The sequence below is a fragment of the Hydra viridissima genome, unplaced genomic scaffold (assembly GCF_058129835.1).
Source record: "Hydra viridissima isolate aposymbiotic clone 2 unplaced genomic scaffold, HvirCarnegie_v1 scaffold_12, whole genome shotgun sequence".
Taxonomy (NCBI): Eukaryota; Metazoa; Cnidaria; class Hydrozoa; order Anthoathecata; family Hydridae; genus Hydra; species Hydra viridissima.
Window position 1 is genome coordinate 8,515,885 of NW_028324311.1, and position 21,916 is coordinate 8,537,800.

Genomic DNA, 21,916 nt, shown 5'->3' on the forward strand with positions numbered 1-21,916 from the left:
CTGCTTGTCAAAACAGCAATAAATCCTTGTGCTGATGATTTTTTTTTCCCACGGAATAATAACCTTTGGAGTAGGAGAAACTTCTGTCAAGGGAAAATATCGGGTTTTATTTGATACTTTTGGTGGAACAACTGGCTCTGAAAAGTTTAGACTTCGTGTCAGAACTTGACTAACAATTGGTGTTACAACTTTTGAGACCTGGGGTCACTACTATAAAACTCATTCCGATAGGAACTTAAAAAATCGTAAATACGATGAATTTCATCGGATTCGACAAAATTGGCGTAAACCCGATAATCCCTAATTGCCTCTACTATAAACATTTTTTTTCGTATCGTAAAAACTTTCCGACGAAAATATTAGCGGACTCATGAAAACCAAAAAGATATTATCTAGTTAATCCATTGTTTTTTTCCATTTTGTTCTGTTTATATTATAGATAGTTGTGCAAACTTTCAACTAAATGCTACAAGAAAAACAAATTTCAAAAAAGAAATGTAAGTATACCCAATATCCTTATCTTAAATATACATTATATTTATTTCCAATTATAAATCTTTCTGTGCAACTACCACAGTCCTACGTTCATATGTTTTAGGAGTTTTAAGACGTTCTTTATCAATTTACAAGGCCAGCTAATCAATGTTTTATTAAACGATTAAAACCATTAAATAGTTATAAGTAATTTTTTCACTGTAATTTTCCTATGTTATAGACATACCACAAAGGCAATAATTATATGTCATAGAACTTCCAATAAAAAAATTTTTTTTTTCTAAGGCATAACAAAGACAGACACACAGCCACAATTAAACAGTAATTTTAAAGTAGTGAAATTATTATGTCATGTTAAATAATTTTCATCACATTACATCAAAGTTGTTCTTTATTGTTATTGTTGCCTGTTTATGTTGACCCTATACATAATACTATTCTCATACATAGTTCATTATATTTAATGTGCTTTAATGTTTTTTATCCAAGGGGACAGAAAAAAGACGCCTACATAGCTCGAGTGTCATTGAGTTTGTCACAAAAATTTGGCAGACTGGATTAAACAATTCAAAGATGTTTTAATGAGAAGATTTGGTGGAAAGTCACAGATGGCTCAAAAACACCAAAGGTTAACAATCTTGAAAAAAACCTGGGCATCTGAGGCTATCTTTTCTAAAGCAGTTGCAAATGGACTCCCCATTCCAAACATCTACTACCTAAGGCATGTAATAATTTCTTACATTTCCCAAAGTATTCTAAACCTATTTTAAAATTAGATTACCAAGTTTTATTCACATTAGATGTTAGTTTGGTTTGTTAGAAGCAGGATCCATTTTGACCAGACAAAATGTATTGGTCCTGAATGCAACCTATTATAAACCCTTAAAAGGAAGCCTTCGCCACTTCTACTACTCTATAAATAACAATAAATACCTTAAAAAAGCATCAAAAAACATCCTAAAAGTTGTTCTAGCAAACTAAAATTCAACAATTCGATTCCATTTATTTAAATTTTTTAGGAGAAATTAAAGTAATAATCAAGCTTGCTCTGACCAATCGAACAAATTTATTTGTTGTCTCTTGAAAAGTTTAGTTCTCTTTTTAATCATTTAGTGTAAGTTTTGTAGGAGAGAGAAAGTCAGTGGTTATCATATCCTTGATAATCTTACTTTATAAAAAGTATTGCTTTAGTATCACCTGTCTATGTTGACCCCTAGATGCCATTTACACATTTTGTAAGTTGGAAAATTTGTGTCATTTTTACTAAAATAAAAATTGCCAGGCATCAGTTTTAGTTACCTGACAATATTTTAATATAGTAAAAGTGACCTATTGCCCAAGGTGTATATGGTTCCTAGATGGTGCAAAATACTGCAACAATGCAATATCATAGTATAGGATGTAATCAATGTTGTAAAATGTTACAAACTTAAAATGTATTATTTAACTATGTAGGACTTCTGGGACAACATCAAACAAGTGACTACAAAGAAGGTGACAGATTCTAACAAAAGTAGTATGGGGAGTCAAAAGCTAATACCACTGGATGAGATTGTTTTTGACATTAGACTCAAATAGTTCTATAGAATATAGTACAACTATTCTAGAATTAAATTCTGAGTTTTTATATTCAAATTCAGTGTGTTCTACTGCAATATTAAGAAATCTTGATAAAAGTATTTGTAATTGGCAAAGCAGTTTCTTTCATTATTAGTGACACTAACCTTAATAGTCTCTATTTTTGCAAATAATATTTAATGATTAACTTGGTATTTGATATTTGTGGAGAAATTCATATGAAAATAGAGTTTGGTCTGAAAAAAGTAAGAAATTTATTCGTGCCCAACTTCATATTTTTAATTTCTTACCCACTATTGATTATCTGTTGTCGAGGTAGACAGTGAAAAATGAAATGTGGAACTTATTATTCTAATTTTGTCAATGAGAAATGTTAGAGATTGAGTTTGATTTTTGTTTTTGTTTTCAAAACAAGAAACTGTTAAAAAAAAAAAGCTAGCTCAAATTATCGGATTTACGATTTCCGCTACACAGAGATCGCGTAAACTTTAATTGGGTTTTTACGCTGAAATTAGCGGAAATTCCGAAAAAATATGTTTATAGTAACAATCCGCTCATTTCAGCGGGTTTCAGATGAAATGGTCGTGAATTCCGATCGGAATGAGTTTTATAGTAGTGACCCCTGAAGTTCAATGAGCAGATCCACGTTTTGAGCAATGTCTAGAATCTACTGTGGCGAGATTAATGTTTGCCCAGGAACATCTTCTGTTGTTTTTTTATTGAGCAACTGCAGAGGAATATCAGTTGAAAGTGCTGAAGCAAAATCATTTTCTGTAAAAACATTTCGATTTATTGGGAAAATGCCAGTCTTAAGGAAACCATTAACAGCAGTGATAGTAGATGCTACTCGTAAGTAGCTTTTTTTAAACAGTTCGGCTATTTGATAAATTGTTACAACTTGTCCAGGATGATTTCTCAGCCAATTTTCAACCTCTTGTGCATAACAGGTCATTAAAGGCCTTATAAAAGCTACATCTAAAGGTTGAAGTCTATGGCTACAATGCGGTGGAAGACACAATAAAATAACGTTAATTTGACGAGCTAGATTAATTACTTTTAAATTTGAAGTATGAGTTTTATGCAAAACTGGTTCATGATGTTGGTTTGGGATGCTTTACAAAGTGCACACTATGGACCAAAGAGACCGCCAGGTTTTATGTCGTGTCAATTAGTTGAAACTTTTTTTTTATAAGAGTGTTTGTAGTGTACTTAGAGAAAAAAGGACTTTTGTAATTCTTTTTAGGTGCAAAGGGCCAAAAAAAGGACCAAAATGGGGCACTTACATAGTTTTCACCCCTCCTCTTTTTATAATTAATTATCATAGAAAATTTTATGCTGATCAAGAATTGTATAAAAACATGGGTCCGAAAGTCAATAAAAATAAATCATAAAATAATAAATAATTTTAAAAAATTTACACGAAACACTTGTAGTATTAGTCATCTTGCTAACAACTTTTTCATAACTCACCAAACTTTTAAGTTTAGTGAGTTATGAAACCAGCCTTTTTAATTTCCATTAAAACTGAAATTAAAAAGGCTGGTTTCTATTACCATTTAGTACTATTATTAGAGTAAAATTGTTTGATTTTTTATTTTAGTTAAGATTAGGGATTTAACAGTAGAAAAGACGTACACACAGAAACTTATTGAATTTTTCATATGAATAAACGATATAGCGAAAAGAAAAGTAAAAAATAACAACAACCAAAAAAAGATGTACGCACGGAAACTTATTCAGCCTGTCATGTAAATAGATGATGATTAAGTAACAATACCGTAAACAACTGAAAACTATAAAAAGCTCAAAAAGAAAAAGAAAGGAAGGGCAAAGTAAGAGTTAAGAGGAGGAAAAAAAGGCAAAGTAAGAGTTAAGAAGAGAAAAGAGATTTAAAGAGATTTAAAGAGAATTTTTATGAGAAAAGAGTTTTAAAAGAGATTTAAAAGAAGATTTTTAAGAGATTTAAAAAGAGGAATTTTTGAGAAAAGGATTTTTAAAGATTTTAAAGAGAATTTTATGAGAAGAATTTATAAAGATTTCAAAGAAAAACTTATGAGAAGAATTGGTAAGAAAAGATATTTGAGTAACTTTAAATAAGCATTTTTATCTGTAATGATTTATTGATATTTGCATGAGTTAATATTAAGAGAATATATATTGATGAGAATATTTGAGAATATTTTTTAAGAAAAATAAGTAAGAGAAGAAGAACTAGTAGTAAGTACTTTTGTTTGCATTTTAATTATTTATATTATTGTTATTATTAATATATGCATTAAATATTGTTATTGAAAAGTTTGATGCTCTAACCGCGCACCTAACCATAGCCGCGCCGCACAGTGACTCAAAACAGCAAAAAAATGGTAATAAACCCCTCACAACTTTTCTATAAATTAAGTGCCCTTTTTTAAATAATATTAAATTGCAATAATTTTTTATTTCAAAAGTATAAATAATTGTTTCATAAAACTTTTGTTTTGTATTTTATAGTTAAAAGAAGTAAAAAAATTTGATATTATTTTCAAAGAAATCTGAAAAATGTGAGATTTTTATTTAACTAAAATAGAGTATTTTTAATTTAAATAAAAGTGTATATATTTTTTAAAGATAATCTTTTGGCTCTATATATTTCAAATTTACTCAAAAGAAAAAAAAAGTCTGATTTTTTTGTTTAAATTTAAAGACTTTTCTAAAAAAAAGGTTGCAAGAAATTGTATTTTTTCTGTTTATATATCAGCTAAAAAAATGTTCCACCGAGTTCCAAAAATATATACATTTTTTCTAGTTAATTAACATTTCTACTTTAAAATTATAAAGGGATTACTGCGGTCTCCTGCGGTATTGGAAGTTATTAAAGAAATAAAAATGTTGATAAACACTTAAAAACCTCGTTTTCCGCCATTTTTAAAAGTATTTATTTGATAAGTACAACATGTTTGAAAAAGCTTAACTGAACAACTTTAGTATTTCCTGTAATATAAAGTTAACTTAGTAATATAGTGTTATTACAGGATGTAACAATGTGACAATTGTTAAAGCCATTACAAAATAAAATTTTAAACAGTGTAAAGTAAAAAAATACATAATGTAATTTAAAATGTTTCTGATTTATTAGTTTTATTATATTGATGGTTCTTAAAAACAATAACAATGAAAAGATTAGATCTTATCCCAAAGATGATGCGTGAACTAGGAGTGGATAAATTAAGATTATGGAAGGATTTACTTAATGAAATAAAAAATACTGAAGAAGTTCGCAAAGAAAACTTAAATAAAGTAAACTATGATACATTTATACAAAAAGAAAATCGTTGGCTTCAAAGAAATCTTATGAACAATAAAAATAGTCATTTTGGTTCTGGAAGGCCCCATAAGCAATTGAGTGTTCTTGGAGAGCAAAGCAAAAGAAAAAAAAATTAAAAGAACTAGCCACTAAACATCATGAAGCTCTATTTTTAGCTTCTGCAAAAAGTGCAAATGCTGCTGGAGAAAAAAAAAAAAGCTTCTTTTTTAAAAAACAATATGTCTGATGTTTTAGAGATAGAAAAAGTTGATAAAACTTTGGATAAAACCTTTCCCATCATTATGAGTGTAGAGGAAGCTCTTGCATTAAAAATGAACACTGATCTCAGCGATAAACAATATCAAATGATCAGAAACTCAGCTCTTGTTCACAATGTACATATTTATCCTACCTTGCACGATATTTTGGTGGAAAAATTGAAATGTTATCCTGAGAATATACATTTTTCTGAAATTTCTGCAAAGTGTACTCTTCAAAGCATGTTAGATCACACTGTGAGTAGAATAACTGAAATGATTGATATGCCTAATTGTGGTCAAGGTAACGAAATATTTGGAGTTTTATATGGAAAGATTGGTTTTGATGGAGCATCAAGCCAAAGTGTTTATAAACAGAAATACTTTGAGACAAGCATCACAAGTATAGAACTTAAGAGTGAAGAAAATCTTTTTAGTACAGCTTTTGTGCCTTTATTGCTCAAAGTAAAAGATGGCGAAATTTGGAAAAATGCAAATCCTTCAAGTTGTCACTTTTGTAGACCTCTTCATCTACAATATAAAAAAGAGAGTCCAATTTTATCCAGAGAAGAAGAATCAGATCTAAAAAATCAAATAAATACCTTAAAGACGTTTTGCAAAGTTTTTGATATTGCAGGAAGAAAGGTGACCTTTAATATCAGCTATAGAGTTGATCTTACAATGTTTGATAATAAAGTAGTTAATGCACTTACAGAGACAAAATCCACTCAATCCTGCAATGTTTGCAATGCTAAACCCAACAAAATGAACAATATTGGTTTATTAAAAGCAAAAACTGAGAATGAGTCAGCCTTGGGGCTTGGAATTTCAGCTTTGCATTGCTGGATAAAATGCTTGGAATTTATTCTTCATTTGAGTTATAAAATTGAAATTAAAAAGTATAAGCCAAAAACAATTGAGGAAAAATTATCTGTAGACTTAAAAAAAAAACAGATTCAGGTACTCTTCAGAGAACGGTTAAGCTTATATGTTGACATGCCTAAAACTGGGTCTGGAAATACCAATGACGGCAATACTGCCAGAAGAGCATTTAAAAATAGTAAAGCTCTTTCTGAAATTACTAAAGTTGATTGTGATATAATTGAAAGATTGCATAATATTCTCATAACCATATCTTGTGCATATTCTATTAACATCAATGAATTAGATTTATACTGCACTGAAACAGCTAAACGTATAGTGAGTTTGTACAACTGGTATGTTATGCCTCCCACTGTACATAAACTGCTGCTTCATAGTTCTTCCATATCACATAAATTACCTTTGCCAGTCGGGGTATATTCGGAAGATGCACTGGAGAGTTTAAATAAACAGATAAGAAATTCTAGACTTAAGCACACGGCAAAAATTTCAAGGTTAAACACAATGATGAATCAGATGCACTACCTTCTAGTAAGATCAGATCCAAAAGTATCAAGCATATCTTTTAGAAAACATAAGAGCTATCGAGGAAAACCGTTACCAGATGAAGTTATTAAATTAATTGTAATGTAAATAATAAAATGAATGTAATAAATACAGTTTTTTTTTCTCTATGTATCAACCTCCTTTAAAAACCATTTTTATAAAAATATCAAGTAGAGTAATATATCAAGATAATGTGTTTGTCTTGAAGATTCTAAAAATTGGAAAAAAAAATTTTTGTACGCGTATAGTCACCTTAAACGCGCGTATACGCGCATAAGCGCGCGTTATACGCGTCGAAGCTACGCATAAAAAAAAATTTATTAATAAATTTGAAATCTTTGACCCAAAAATTATTATTTTGATATATAACATTATTGATTTACAATTTATGTCAAATTTTATTTAATTTTTACCGTTTTTTGATCGTTCTGAGTCACTGTGCGCCGTAATATATCACCTGAGGGACCGAACATAGAAAACATTTAATAAAACCCCACACACACTCTCAACCTTGTTCCCAACCTCCATATACCTTTCTACAACCCAAACCTAGCCCTTTCCTAACCAAGTACTCCCCAGACCATCAACATTGTCCCCAACCTCCATTTACCTAATCATAACACACTAAACCCTTCCCTTTAACCAAACCCTTTCCCCTTCCCTTTAACTTTTCCCATCAAACCTTCCCCTTACCCTTTCCACCAATTATTAACATTGAATCAAATAAATTAAAAAATAAATTTAAAAAAATCCACCGCCTTCACAGTATATATACTTTTATACATTTTATACCTAGGTCTATGAAACAAGTATCTCTTCAGGTGATTAAGGAACTTCAGATTATCCTAGAGCTTTCCCTGAATAAAACAGGCCAGCTGGTATCTATTCTTCGGAAAGGAACGGGAAGTAAGTCTGCAGTAGAGGACAACATCTTTGGAAAACTGAGTGACCTAGAAGAGTCCATATCACATTTTTATTAAGTAGAAAAGGTGACATTTATATATCTTGTTATTTAAATTAGATAAAGAGAAAAACCTTTTTCTGAGTTGTTATTGCTATTGTTCAGGTTAACTTCCTTGACAATGTTGATGGCACAATTACAAAAGACCTCGCTTTTGTTCAAGATACTTCTAGCTTTGTTCTAGATTTGATAAACCAACAACATCTCAACCCTCAATCTGCTTTTGTTTGGATTTCTATGGACTGAGGAGGTGGTTTCATGAAGGTTATTGTAAATGTTTTCGATGAAAATGAAAATACTACTTCAGATTTATACTTAAAATAATGGTGTACAGCGTTGCCAAATCTTAGCCATAGTTGAAGATGTGAAAGAATCAAACTTCAATTTAAGACTGATATTGGAGAAACTCACTTTGCAAAATCTAAAATTTTCAGCAGCTTTTAATTTGAAGTGTGCTAATGCAGTTTTTGGAATATCAAGTCATGTAGGAAGAAAAGCTGGTCTTTGGTGTGAAAGAGACTCAAGTAAAGTATGTGGTAAACGACGAACACTTGGAAGCCTTGACTATTGGTATCAAAGGTACAATGTTGAAAATAATTCCAGGAAATCAAAGATGAATTGTTTTATGAATGTGGTTTATCCAAGAATTCTCTACCTTGATGAAGATCCAGATACTCTTATCCAACATTTAGTACCTCCTCCTGAATTACATATCCTGATAGGAATAGTAACCACACTGGGTTGCTTATTAATGAATCTTTGGCCAGAGTTTGAAATTTTTTGAAAACTAGAGGTGTATTACAGAGAGGATATCAAGGCAGAGGTTGGGGTGGAAAAAATTCAAACCAGATACTTAAGTGTTTAGATGAGTTAGAAAATGTTATATTATCTGAGGTTCCTGATCTTGTTCCAATAGTTCAATGTATGAAAGGCCATAATAAAATTTAAAAACTCATTTTTATCTACTCAAGAAATTGCAGATAATTTTGGAAAAAAACTTTCAGTAAGTTGGAAAGTACACATCCTCTTGTGTCATGTGCAACCCTTTGTTGAGTACCACAATTGTGGCTTGTCTAAATTTGCTGAACAACCTGGAGAATCAATTCACTCTAAATTCAAACCAACATGGAATAGGTTTAAAAGATAAGAAGAAAACAAAGACCATGGAGGAAGACTCCTCTCATCTGTGATTGTCTTTAACGGAAGAAGAGTTAGTTAACAATAAAAAAATTAAGTTTTATTTTTTGTAATGGACCTCCAAAATTCTTAAATGGGCTTTTGGCCCCTCAATTTTATCCTTTTGCCCCATTTATGACCATTAGCACTTTGTTTAGATTTTTAAAAAACGCTCTTTTCAATTATTATAAGACAAATACTCTTATATAAAAAAGGTTTCATTCAAATGACACGACATAAAACCTGGCCGTCCCTCTGATCCACTGTGTGCATGAACCAAGTAACAAATATATCACTTTGCATCCAAACAAATGGGTAACAAACAACAATTGAACTGGGCGGTGCAGCATCCATTAGTTCAGACTTCATGTAAACCCTTGGAAAAACAAAGAGGTGGCACAAAACTGCCTGACGCACTCATGCAGATTTCCACTGTGACCAACTGCCCATGCTCAGCAGAAGTTAGGCTTCCAACCTGCTTCTTTCCACGAACAGCAACCACTTTTGATGGCTTATTTAGAACAGTAGTGATGCACACATACACAGTTCAAATTATGTCTACACCTTCTTTGCAAAGTACTCCGTGGAACATTTCTTTTTTTCTTACAGCCTCAATAGCTGATGACATAGACCTCTCACTCCAACACTGCCTTTTTGTTTTTCTGACATATTTCCCCATATCTAAAACAAGAGGAATTGATAAAAAAAAAAGCTTAAAAAATCAGTCCAGTCGGACTAGTTTGGATTAGTTTGATTAAATTGGCCAATTCAATCGAACTAAACTAAATAAAAAAACGTCTTAGGATGTACATTTTACACTAGAACATTTTTGTAATTATATATAACTCTCTATATATTGCATTTATATTCAATATAATTGTAATATACAATCTTGTAATTATATATTGCAAACTCTTTAAAAATATAATAAAAAAAACACAAAATATAAAAAAACATTTAGATTAAATATTATATATTTAAAGATTTAAATAATATGTATACATTGTACTTAATAAGAATAGAAAATATTGCAAAATCTATAATTAAGTAAGATTTGCATATTTTCACAAAAATGTACAAGTTATGATCAATATTCAAATATATAAGTAAATAAATGACACAAATAAAAGATTATAAAAACTTTTAAAAATACAAATACATAGCTGTTGCTTTAAATTAAAATAAAAATAGCAAAGGAAGTCGTTGCAAATACTTTTTTTCGAATAAAAATAATTAATTTAATAATTAAATAATTGAAAAGCTTTAATAACTTTAATAAGATCGCTAATTTCATCTTTTTTTAACTGACTCTAATCTGAGATATTTTGTCGTAAAATCTTACTAATTGCACAGATGAAATGGGCCCCAGGGCGCATTTCAACCGGTTTGGAGTGTGTTATAAATATTAAGTGAAAAACCTAAATTTTTAGACTATTCTCATAAAAATCTTGTGCTAATTAAAAGATAACATGTTAAAGCTTTAGAAAGTATCAACAAAATGCAGTAAACATAAGTGTTTTTAAAGATTGCAATAAAAAATATTTAGCCCAAAAAAATTTCAAAAGTACTACTTTCAAATATTCTTTTTGCCAAAAAATACCAATAAAAAAAACTATTTTTCGGATGGTTAAATGTTTATAGTCTGTTGCACAATATTCAACAGTTAAACTTATATTAGCTATTGTCTAAACAAGAGATTTAATAAGGGCCCGCCTCACCTAAGGGGCCCAATTTAGACCATTCTCCCCTACTTTACAGAAATTTTTAACTGTCAATAACTTTTTACGATTGTCAACTATTTCAACACTAACTATAAGTTAGTATTAGAGCTTTCATTCTTTAAGATATGAAAACTGTAAAAATGTTAAATATCAATTTATTTTAATTATTCCATGTTTTTTTAAGAAATGTAAACCTCGAAAACAAGGTTTACATTTCTTAAAAAAACATGGGATAATAATATTTACTAGGATGATCATTATATTCGGGGATTAACGACACTAAAATCTAGGAATAACTACTTTTTTGAAGTTATTTATAAAAATATATTTAAATGTTTAAAAACAGATTAGATAATATAAGTGTTAAAACAAAAAAAAAAGAGCTTTTATATTACACAATTTCTTCTTTTTGAAATTTAGGCATTGCTTGTTTTAGCAAGTCGCCAACGATTGTCTCAATATTGCCTATATCAAAACCATTTTTTTAAGAAATAAGCACTTCTATAACTAGCAAAATATAGAGATATTTTTTATTTAAAATAATTATATTTAATTAAATACATACTTTAATTTTATAACAACTTTTTTGTTCTTCATAGAAACAATCAGTAGAAACCTTACAACATAATTTGATATGTAAACTAACTTACCTTTTAAACATTTGTATTACGTTATGGATAAAAATTTCCGTTATCCCATATTTACTAAACCAGTTTTGCAAAGGTTATGTCATTATACTGTCTAACAATTTTTTATCTATTACAATGGAGGTTTTAACAACTGGAGGTTTTATCCCAATCTTTGGGTAACACAATGCACTCTTTCTGCTGTGGCAACGCAAATAAGTTTTAAGTTATTTTTGAATTAAAGAGCAGTAGGACCTACTTGTTTTGCACATACCAGTGAAAAAAGATTTTCTAAGCAGTCCTGGGTAAATCGTGATGTCATTAGAAAATCAAACTTTTTTTCTAGAAGAAACTTATTTTGCAAGATAATAACTGATGTTGTTGATAATATAACACCAAATTGAATAGGTTTCCACATTATTTTTCCACTTTGGCTTAATACTTTTAAACCACGAAATATCTCTATGACCTCATTTAAAAACGTTATTATTTCATTGTAAACTTTGTTATTTTCCATGCTAAGAGCCATACCAGGGTTTCGTGAAGTCATTAATTTAAACTATTTATCAATAATTCCTATAAACCAAGCAGTTGTGAGCATAGAATCGTCTTTCATTTCATTTGCAATAAATTTTAATCCGTAACTTACATCATGATTTATAACAGATGTTGCTCTTGATACTTTCATTTTGTTGAAATATTTCTCATCAAGATGATCTATTGTAAGTTTATAAGCAAACTTCAAATCCATTCCTTCTTGATAGTTTACAAGCTTGTTAGGGTGTTATGAATCTATAATTGGTGATTGAAGTTTATATTTTTCTTGAATCTTAGCTGTTATTATGAAATGTTTGTTACATAAAAGAGATGTTCTTATATTCTTTAATAAATGTGGCACATCTGCTAAAAAATCAATAGTAAGAGTTGGGTCACATGGGTGTTTAATTGAACTAGAAATAATGCCACTTTTAGTACAGCTAATATTAAAAGATTTTCACACTGCCTGGTTGATGGGACCTATATCAGAAGTAACAATATTAATTTTTAATCCTATTTCTTCAGTACAATTTATTAAAGATAGGACAATGTTTTTTAAAACACCCCCATTAACAGAACTTCCAGTATAATAATATGCAACAGCTTGTTTCCACCTTGTAGATATTCCTCCAAGCATAAAAACTAAAGCATGGTTAGCTTGGCCATAATGTTTAGGTAATGTAACAAATCCATAATAAGAGCTTATAGATGTGTCATAGTCAACACTTTCAGTTACAGACATTTCATCTAAAATTAAAACACATTCTTTTTTGTGAATTTTCATAACATCAACTTTAGTTTTCATAAAGTCAAAGACTTATGTCAAAATACCACTTTAAAATTTTAGACTTTCTAATCTTTGTTGTAGGGTACATAATGATGGATATGGTAAATTTAGATAAAGTAAGTTTTCATAACCACTTTGACCACATGTAAATTTGAGTTCTAATGCTTCATTTATAGTATCATTTGACCATTTAATGAATGTCATCTTTTTTTTACTAAGGGATAAAATTTGATCTTCTTTAAATATTGTTTTGAGAACACTAAATTTATCTCTCTTTTTAAAATTATGCTTTTGAATACCATTTATTCTTGCTTTAGATTTTAAAATGTTTATCTTTTTCGTTTGAATAATGACTTTTTTTTTCTAATTTCTCCGATTTTGCATTTAAATCTTGTATAAGTGAATTTTTATCACCGTCAGTAGCACAAAGTGATTCAGATACTTGATTTTTATTTACTTCAATCAAAATATTTTCCACGACTTCTTGACTTTCTATACAACTAATTTTCATTTTTTCTTCACATAAAAAGCTTGTGTTTGTAGGTATCCAGTTAATTCGTTTAACTTTAGAAGTCCAAATAGCCCTCTGTTTTTTCATTTCTCGGGAAGCATTTCATTAAAAATCCTTTCTCGGGTCTGTTATGGCAGCCTACTGCAGCACAACCAGGCATACTTTTACCTTTTAGATCAAATATTAGAAAAATGTTTGTTGTAGTTTACACTCAGTATTTTTGGCAAAAACATGGCGTCTAAAATTAAAAAAATTGAACAACCAATCAAAAACGATCACACGTATGTCCGCTCTCTGAGTATATAGCAAAGCCTATCCACTTAGCGAAACTCCTGTTAATTGACGAAAATTGCATTCTGGGATGTCCTGCCGGACCTTTTCCGCAACTTACAAAAATTGTTTTTTTTATGGATTAACTCTGTTGTTAGATATTTAAATTTTCTATAGAATAACTGTTGTTAGATATTTAAATTTATTATAGTTTAAGATGTTTCAGTAAGAATGAAATAATGGGGAAAAGAGAACAAGCTAAAAATTTTTTAAATTATTTTTTGTATAACATACACTCGTAAAACATAAAACTTTTTAATATACATTTAATTACATAGAAATATATTGAAAAAATATTAACATGTATACCAATTATGAACAATACGTGCAAGTTTTTTTGAACTTGACTCATTACGTGGGTTCAGATCCCTGTTTAAAAATTTTATGAATTAAAAAATTCTTGTAATAACAAAATGCCGAACAATGTTTTTTTCTAAATTATGTGCATGTTCTTCATGCAGATCATACAAAAACTGAAAGTGACAGGATTCTTTAACTTTATTGATGAGAATCATGGCCAGTCCCTTCCTTTCAAGATGTTTGTTATGAATTTCATAAAAGTTGTTTCCATTTCACAAACTAGTGACATAAAAGTTGATGGATTGTCAGTTGAACTGAGAAAGAGTGTATCTTCACACCTATCACACAACTTAACTTTTTGAACAAGCCACCCAGCCATGTGTAAAAGAGCTTGTTTGATTGGTTTCATTGAAATTTCTCCAGTAAACCTATAAACTGATCCTGGTAGAAAATAAGAGATTTCCTTAGGTCTTTCTACTTTACAAATCCCACAATCTGTGATTTTTTGATTGGAACACTTCATAAATTCATTTAGATTGAAAGCTGTGGCAAAATCTGTGTCCTTTATACAGTTGCTATTGGATTTGCTTTTCTCCACAGATAAAAGAAGTAAGGCATTTCGGTAGGCAGCTTGAAATTATCGTACATTAGGACGGTCATTCCATCCACCTTTGCTTCGAATAATGGAAAAAAAATTCTCAATGCAATCCTGATTGAATCGAGAAGTACAAACAAACTCAAAACCTTCAGAAAACAGCTCTCTAGTTAAAGTTAGCACACTATTTATCGTGACACTTAAACCCCAGTGACATGATATACTTGCTTGATTTTTAACACCGCAAAAATTCCATTTCTCAATCCAATACTTTAACTCTTCCAGTTGAGAAATACTATCTCCTTTTAAAGTTAGAGCACAACGAGCTGATTTGTCAGCATACAACTTATATGAATTAAATATGTCAAATAAAGTATCCATACGTTCAACAAATCTTGCTGTTGGTATGACACTCAAAGGCAGTAAATTTGTATAAGAACAGCAATATAATGCAGTAGCAACCTGATAACTGAAAACTTGAGTTGTAAGTTTTACCTTCATAGATAAAAGAGGCCCAGGATCTAAGTGCCTGTCTGTTAGTTTTGGTACTAGACGCACAGAGTTTATTTTGTCTAAATTGTATAGAGACTGGATGTGTTGCCAAGAAGTAATTTCACCATTAATATCAATGTTATATCTCTGTAAATTGTTTCTAATGCTTTTTGTTAAATGTGGAGGATCAAAAATAACATGAATTTTTTTATCAATAGAAGGATTTAGAAAGTATGGTGAATTTTTGGAAAACCCAAGCAAACGTAAGGCAGCTATATTAGTAGCTCCTTGATCACAAACTATACATCTAATGTGTAAACCAGTTTCTTGAACTTTGGTAATGGTTTCACGTAGTAAAAAAGCCAAGCCAGCTGTTGATACTGTTGAATTATTATAAAAAAAAAGCTATTGGTTGTTTCCATTTGTTTGACAAGCCCCTAACCATAATAACAAGAGCCTGATTTAAAAGTTTTCCATTTCTCATTCCATAAACTGTGTCAGAATTTCTATCATATTCTAAATGCTGCTTTAATGACATCTCATCCATAACAAGACTGACATTACGATCATATGGTTTCATTGCCTCAGCCCGTAACTTTAAAAGAGAAAATAATTGAGGAGAAAACCCTGTTTGAAGATCTGCAAATACACGAGATAAAAACAGTAGTAAACAAGTTTTACTATGAAATGAGGACTATGAAATAGAAGTTGCATTGCCAAAATCTTGTCACTAATTGACCAACGTTTTCCTTTATTGACTCGTTTACTGATCAGGAGTTGACTTTTAAAAAAACTAACTTGTATTGGTGATAAGTATTTACTGGATAATTTTAAGATATGTTTTATAGATCCATCACAGATTTGTGAAATTTTTTGTTTGGATTTTAAATGTTCAACCTGTTTATGTAATCTAGTATTTTTGACACGCAATCTTGATAGCAGCCTTTGAACCTTGTTGGAATTGATTTCATTAAAAGGCAATTTTTTCTCTGAAATATTATCTGAATTAACAGGTAAATAAACATCACGTTTTTTTACTAGGACTGGATGTCGTTCTACTGGTGGTTTCCTCTTGCATCCAACAAATGGAGGAGGATTTGGTATATTGAAAATAGTAGGAATAGCTGATTGTAAGAGACGTTTTCCACCATTATTTGTAGGATAATACATTGTGTCTTCAAAATGATTGCTGCACAAATAAAAATTTTTATTTAAAAATACAAAAGGTGTGTTGTCTAGATCTTTCCTACGACAGTTGATGAGCCACTTTTTACATCTAATAATTAAAAAGAGCATTTATTTTCAAAAGCTACAATATTCATTTCATAAAGTTTTAATGAAATAAAAAGTTAGAAAGGAAAAAACCTATTAATAATTACAATTACGTCTAAATGAATTAAAATTTAAAACTCAATTGTAAATATAAAGTAAGTAGTACTTAAGTAAAATATTGATATTAGCTTGCCTTTTTTCGTCTTTAGGAAAACGAAAAAATGAAATATCTTTAGAGCATTTTCCACTCTTATTTCCACAGTTTAGAGCAGCACAAAATGATGGCATTGCTATAGTTAATATCAAAATTCTTTAAGATATATGCAAAAAAACAATTTGATATTTAATATTGTAAAGTTTCAATGGTCCGGCAGGACATCCCAGAATGCTTTGCGACAAAATTACATAGAGTTATATGATATTACTCTGGAGTGGATAGGCTTTGGTATATAGGCTCTCTAGTATGAGATTTTTACTCCCGCGTTTTTTTTACTCCCCAGTAAAAACCGCATATTTAATTTTTACTCCCGAGTAAAAATCTCATATTAAATTTTTACTCCCATTATGAGATTTTTACTCCCATAAATTATTTTGCGGCAAAATGTATTTTGCGAGTTTGTTGTATTTTGAATATATTTTTTTAACGTTTTCAAGACTGCGGTTCGAAAAAGCAGTTAATATAGTTTTTTTTTTAATATTTTTTTATTTATAATAGTTCTACAAAAGTCAGATAAAGAAACTGCAAAAGATTATTGTGCTGGTGGTTTTTAATGATTTATCTGAGTAGTGTACGTGGTTTATAATTCTAAAATTATTTTTCCTCAATTTTAGTTTTTTTTTATGAGAAGCTGTAGGAAAAAAATGATATATATCGCTAAAAATAGTTTTTTATACTTTTAAGTCTGCTACTTTTGATCGTTTGAATTTTTTTTAAATTTTTAGTTTGGCTACACTATTATAATAACATTTTTTTACACAATTATAATAGCAAGCTTCACTAATAAAATAGCATTTTGCAAAATTTTAACATTTTAAAATTTTAATTTTAATATTGGTGTAATCTTAAGATATTTATGTTCTTGGAACGTTAACATTTTTTAAATTAAAAAATATAATAAACTTAAAAAATTAAAAACTTATTTGCAATACGTTTTAGATTTTTATCTATTATGCTAGTAATTCATCAAAGGCATGTAAGTTTATGAACATTATCAAAATTTCTGTAGAGTTTGAATCAATTGACAAAATGTTAGGAAATATTAATAAATGAAATGTCCCCAAATGACGCTTAAACCTAACTCTTTGTTTGAAACTTCGTAGACCTGTTATATATAAAACTATATAAAAAAAAAAAACTATAAAAACTGCTTATATAGACCACTGACGAAGATATAATTCGATGTGCTTCAACAATGGGGGCATATATCCGAGTACACAAATTTTATACTGTATAATACAGTAAACATGGAGCGAGAAAAAAAAACAATAATTGAAATTAAACAGCAATATTTAAAACGCAATATTTAAGAAACAAGCAATATTTAAAAATAATTACAAAAATAAGTGCACTAAATTTTCAATTGTTAATCACAACATCAAAATGAATTCACACCTGCCCGGAGAGCCTCAAAACATAAAAGTTATGCTCAAAAAATAAAACCAATTTGGTTTTGTAGCCCATACATCCATGTTTCAAAAAATAAAAAAATTGAAATCATCTGGCAACGTCTAAGGAAAAAAAATGACTATGATTATAGATATTACTATTTTTTTTCATAGTTGTATATTATTATAATAAATATTCATTTTTATAGTAGTTATGTATTATTAATGTTATAAAAATATTATTTTCTTATTTTAATTAAACAGCTACCCCCTCCGCCCACAGATTTTCAGCTTGTCTACGGCACGGGGAAGTATTTTTTTAAAAAAAATTAGCTGTTGGTTCAGTAAGTGAATAAAATATCAAAGACAATATTTATCTCTAGATAAACGGGCCTTGAAAAGAGGTAAATATTAAGCTGTTAAACTAGTTCCTTAGCTCGAGTAATCTCTTCCTATATCTTGAAGTTCCTTTTTAGTGTCTAATCAATACCTTTTTCTGAGGATAACTTGATCAAATTCATAATCTATAAAGACTTAAAAAATGCGTATGAAGGTTTTTAAATGTTCAAGTCCGTAAGCATTTTTTCTTAAATTGTTAATTGATCATCCTTAACCTAATTCACATAAAAAAAGTAGTTCAACGTGTGTGTGTGTGTGTGTGTGTGTGTGTGTGTGTGTGTGTGTGTGTGTGTGTGTACATATATATAGTACATTTAAATACACACACACACACACACACACACACACACACACACACACACACACACACACACACACACACACACACGCACACACATATATACACACAGTATGTGTGTTTATAAAAAATATACTAACACTCTAAAATATCTTGTGTTTGACTCCCCTGCCATATGCTATTTATAATATATTACTTTTAATATGCTTGGTAATTAATTCATTTTTATAAAAACACTAGTGTCAATAATATTATTATACTAGATGGATGAAATTTTTAAAATACTTCTTAATCAATTTTATATATGGATATATATGATTATTTAGATAAATCAAAATGTTAAAAATTTGCACAAGGAAATTGTCACATTCCACTTTTAACATAAGAAATACTTTTGACTACTGTGTATATTCAGTAAAAACAAAAGAGTTTGAAAACTACCTATGTACATTATTACTTCCTTCTGATATTCGTACCACTGGTATGGTTATTCGAGCCTTTAATATTGAGGTTGCACAGATTGATACTTCAACAACTGAGTTACATACAGCTCAAATGAGAATTCAGTTTTGGAGAGAGAGCTTAGAAAGTATATTTGCTGGACGTCCCCCAAATCATCCAGTTGCAATATCATTAGCTTTATGTTTAGAAAAGCAAATGCTGTCAAAATCATTATTCCACAGACTCATTGACATTAGAGAAAAACATTTGAACAATAAACCTTTTATGAGTTTAGATGATGCTGAAACTTATGGAGAATATGCTGTCTCTCCAATATTTTTTTTGATGATGGAAGGTTTAAAGGTAGCTACTGAAAATTCTAATTTAGCTGCAAGTCATCTTGGTAAAGCAAGTTCACTTGTTACACTTCTTCGGTCTGTTCATTATTTTACACAAAAACGTATTGTTCTTCTACCAATTGAGCTTTGCTATAAGTATTCATTGTCACAAGAGGATATTTTGCGCAATCAACACCCTCAGAAAACAAGATATATATTTGCAGAAATGGCTAGCAGAGCTTTAACACATATTCATAAGCTAAACAAATTAAAATCGAGTTTATCAAAAACTGAAAATCTTATCTTTCTTCCAAGTATTTCATGTGAGATTTTTCTGGACAAACTTTATGCTCTTGATTATGATGTTTTTAATTCAAAACTTTATAATAGGCAGTGGCTTCTCCCATGGAAGCTTTTTGTTACTTCATGGCATTTAAAGTGAAAAATTTTAAATAGATTTTTTAAAAGTAATTTTATAATAGTTTAAAAATATAATCTGCTTATAATAATGTTTTTTAGATTGATTTATAATTAGTTTTTTAGACAAGTTTTGGATTTATACTAATATCATTAATATCATATATACCAGTGTGTAAGTTGAGAATTTAAACTGTTTAGAATGGGTCAAAAACATTCCTTAAGAATCTAAGATAATGAAAATAGTAATATGTAGATAATACACCTTGACTTATTAACCAATATATTGCTTATAAAATATGAACTATTTTTTTAAGTTAAAAATAGGAGTTAGTCTTATACACCAGGTTGACTCCTTCACCAGTATATAAAGTTTATCAGTTAAGAATATTTAGTTAAAGGTTAATTGTATGAACATATCTGTTGTTAAATGTACTTTGATGTTTATAGATTCACATGTATGATAGAAATGTATTTTGCTGATAAAAATACTCTTTGCTTGTTGTATTTGTATCACTACATACATGTGTACTATCTTACACATTTTTATTAGAATTATATTTTTACTTTTTAGATAATGGCTCTTAAAAAAACAATAATATACCCTAAAGAGACATCTTATGGGCGCGTTGTTTCTGTGTTAAAAAAATCTCTTTGTTTTAATGCAGAATGGCATGAAAAGGTTTGTTTTGAGTGTTGTTCTTTTTTTTATATGGTGATTATCATAAAACATTCTTTAAGAGTAAGAAAATAAATCTTTAGGATGATTTACTAGATGTTATTTACTGGATGCGCCAGATTTTTGCTTTACTTAATGGTATTATATGGGGTATCATTCCATTTCAAGGAATAGTAGGGATAACATCGTAAGTTTAATGTTAAAATTTTCATTTGGCATTTTATTATTTTAATTTTTGTTATTTTTTTTTTGTTAATATTGTTTTTATAAAATTATTTAATAATAATAAAAGTATTAATAAAAGATGCTGATGATAAATGAAGTATTAATAATAGATGATGATGATTAGTAATAGTAAAAGTATTAATAATGATGATGATGATGACGATGGTGGTGGTGGTGATGATGATCAATGATGATGATGATAATGATGATGATGATGATGATGATGATGATGATGATGATGATGATGATGATGATGATGATGATGATGATGATGATGATGATGATGATGATGATAATCATCATCATTCTCATCTTCATCATCATCATCATCATCATCATCATCATCATCATCATCATCATCATCATCATCATCATCATCACCATCACCATTATTACTATTACTAATATTATTATTGTTGTTGTTGTTGTTGTTGTTGTTGTTGTTGTTGTTGTTGTTGTTGTTGTTGTTTTTATCATTTTTATTATTATCATCACCCTTATTATCTTTGATATTATTATTATTGTTTTTATTATTATTGTTAATATTATTAACAATTATTTAATGATCATAATATTATTATTGCTACTTTTTGTTAATGATAATACCAGTGCTTAAAATATTCTGATAATAGCAATTCTTTAAAAGTTTCTTAGCAATAAACTGCATCATTGTGTATATCTATGTATCAAAGTTTCAAAAAGTTGATGAAGATGACTATGGAGGAATTCAAGAATTATTAAAAGAGGGGCTATTTACAGCATTTGCAGTTTTTTTAGTAAGATGTTTTATTTAATATTTTGAATACAAATTGTAAATGATGCTAAGTAAACTCATAAACTGTAATTTAATTATTATGAAGATGAGTACAAAGAAGTTTTAAAGCTGAATCATTAGAGGTTTGAAATTTATTTGTAATTTATGTAGAGTAGTAGTCTAAATTATTGTTTATATATATATTTTTTTAAACTTAGGTTTGTTGGATAATGACATATACAGGCTTGTATTCTGCTAAGCTGTAGCATAACATCTATTACATTGGTAGAAAAAGACTTTGGCTTCTTATAAAAGGAATCTACAAATTAAGCTTGTGAATAAATAAGTGAATTGTAGTTTACAAAAATTTTTTTCTACTGTTGTTATAAATTAAAATCACAAGAGAGTTTA

At 29.1% G+C, this 21,916-nt stretch overlaps 2 protein-coding genes, 1 long non-coding RNA gene and 1 pseudogene across 4 annotated transcripts; all 4 read left to right on the forward strand.

Moving 5' to 3' along the window:
• Positions 1-321: 321 nt before the first annotated feature.
• Positions 322-3,894, forward strand: LOC149881093 (uncharacterized). The gene is made up of 3 exons (XR_016445989.1): positions 322-497; positions 985-1,216; positions 1,951-3,894. It is a non-coding gene; the product is annotated as an uncharacterized LOC149881093 (long non-coding RNA).
• Positions 3,895-7,841: 3,947 nt separating this feature from the next.
• On the forward strand, positions 7,842-9,221 carry LOC149881094 (uncharacterized; annotated as a pseudogene).
• Positions 9,222-18,278: 9,057 nt separating this feature from the next.
• Positions 18,279-21,909, forward strand: LOC145194417 (GEL complex subunit OPTI-like). The gene is made up of 5 exons (XM_090068049.1): positions 18,279-18,358; positions 20,422-20,529; positions 20,610-20,713; positions 21,398-21,527; positions 21,724-21,909. Exons 2-5 carry the CDS (start codon positions 20,425-20,427, stop codon positions 21,769-21,771), a joined length of 387 nt encoding a protein of 128 aa, XP_089924175.1. The 5' UTR covers positions 18,279-18,358; positions 20,422-20,424; the 3' UTR covers positions 21,772-21,909.
• On the forward strand, positions 18,290-19,933 carry LOC149881095 (NADH dehydrogenase (ubiquinone) complex I, assembly factor 6-like). 2 transcript variants are annotated; one of them, XM_090068047.1, is made up of 2 exons: positions 18,290-18,358; positions 18,978-19,933. In XM_090068047.1, exon 2 carries the CDS (start codon positions 18,988-18,990, stop codon positions 19,870-19,872), a length of 885 nt encoding a protein of 294 aa, XP_089924173.1. In that variant the 5' UTR covers positions 18,290-18,358; positions 18,978-18,987; the 3' UTR covers positions 19,873-19,933. The 2 variants fall into 2 exon arrangements, with proteins under 2 accessions (XP_089924173.1, XP_089924174.1); XM_090068048.1 differs by lacking the exon at positions 18,290-18,358 and adding an exon at positions 18,448-18,527.
• Positions 21,910-21,916: the final 7 nt, after the last annotated feature.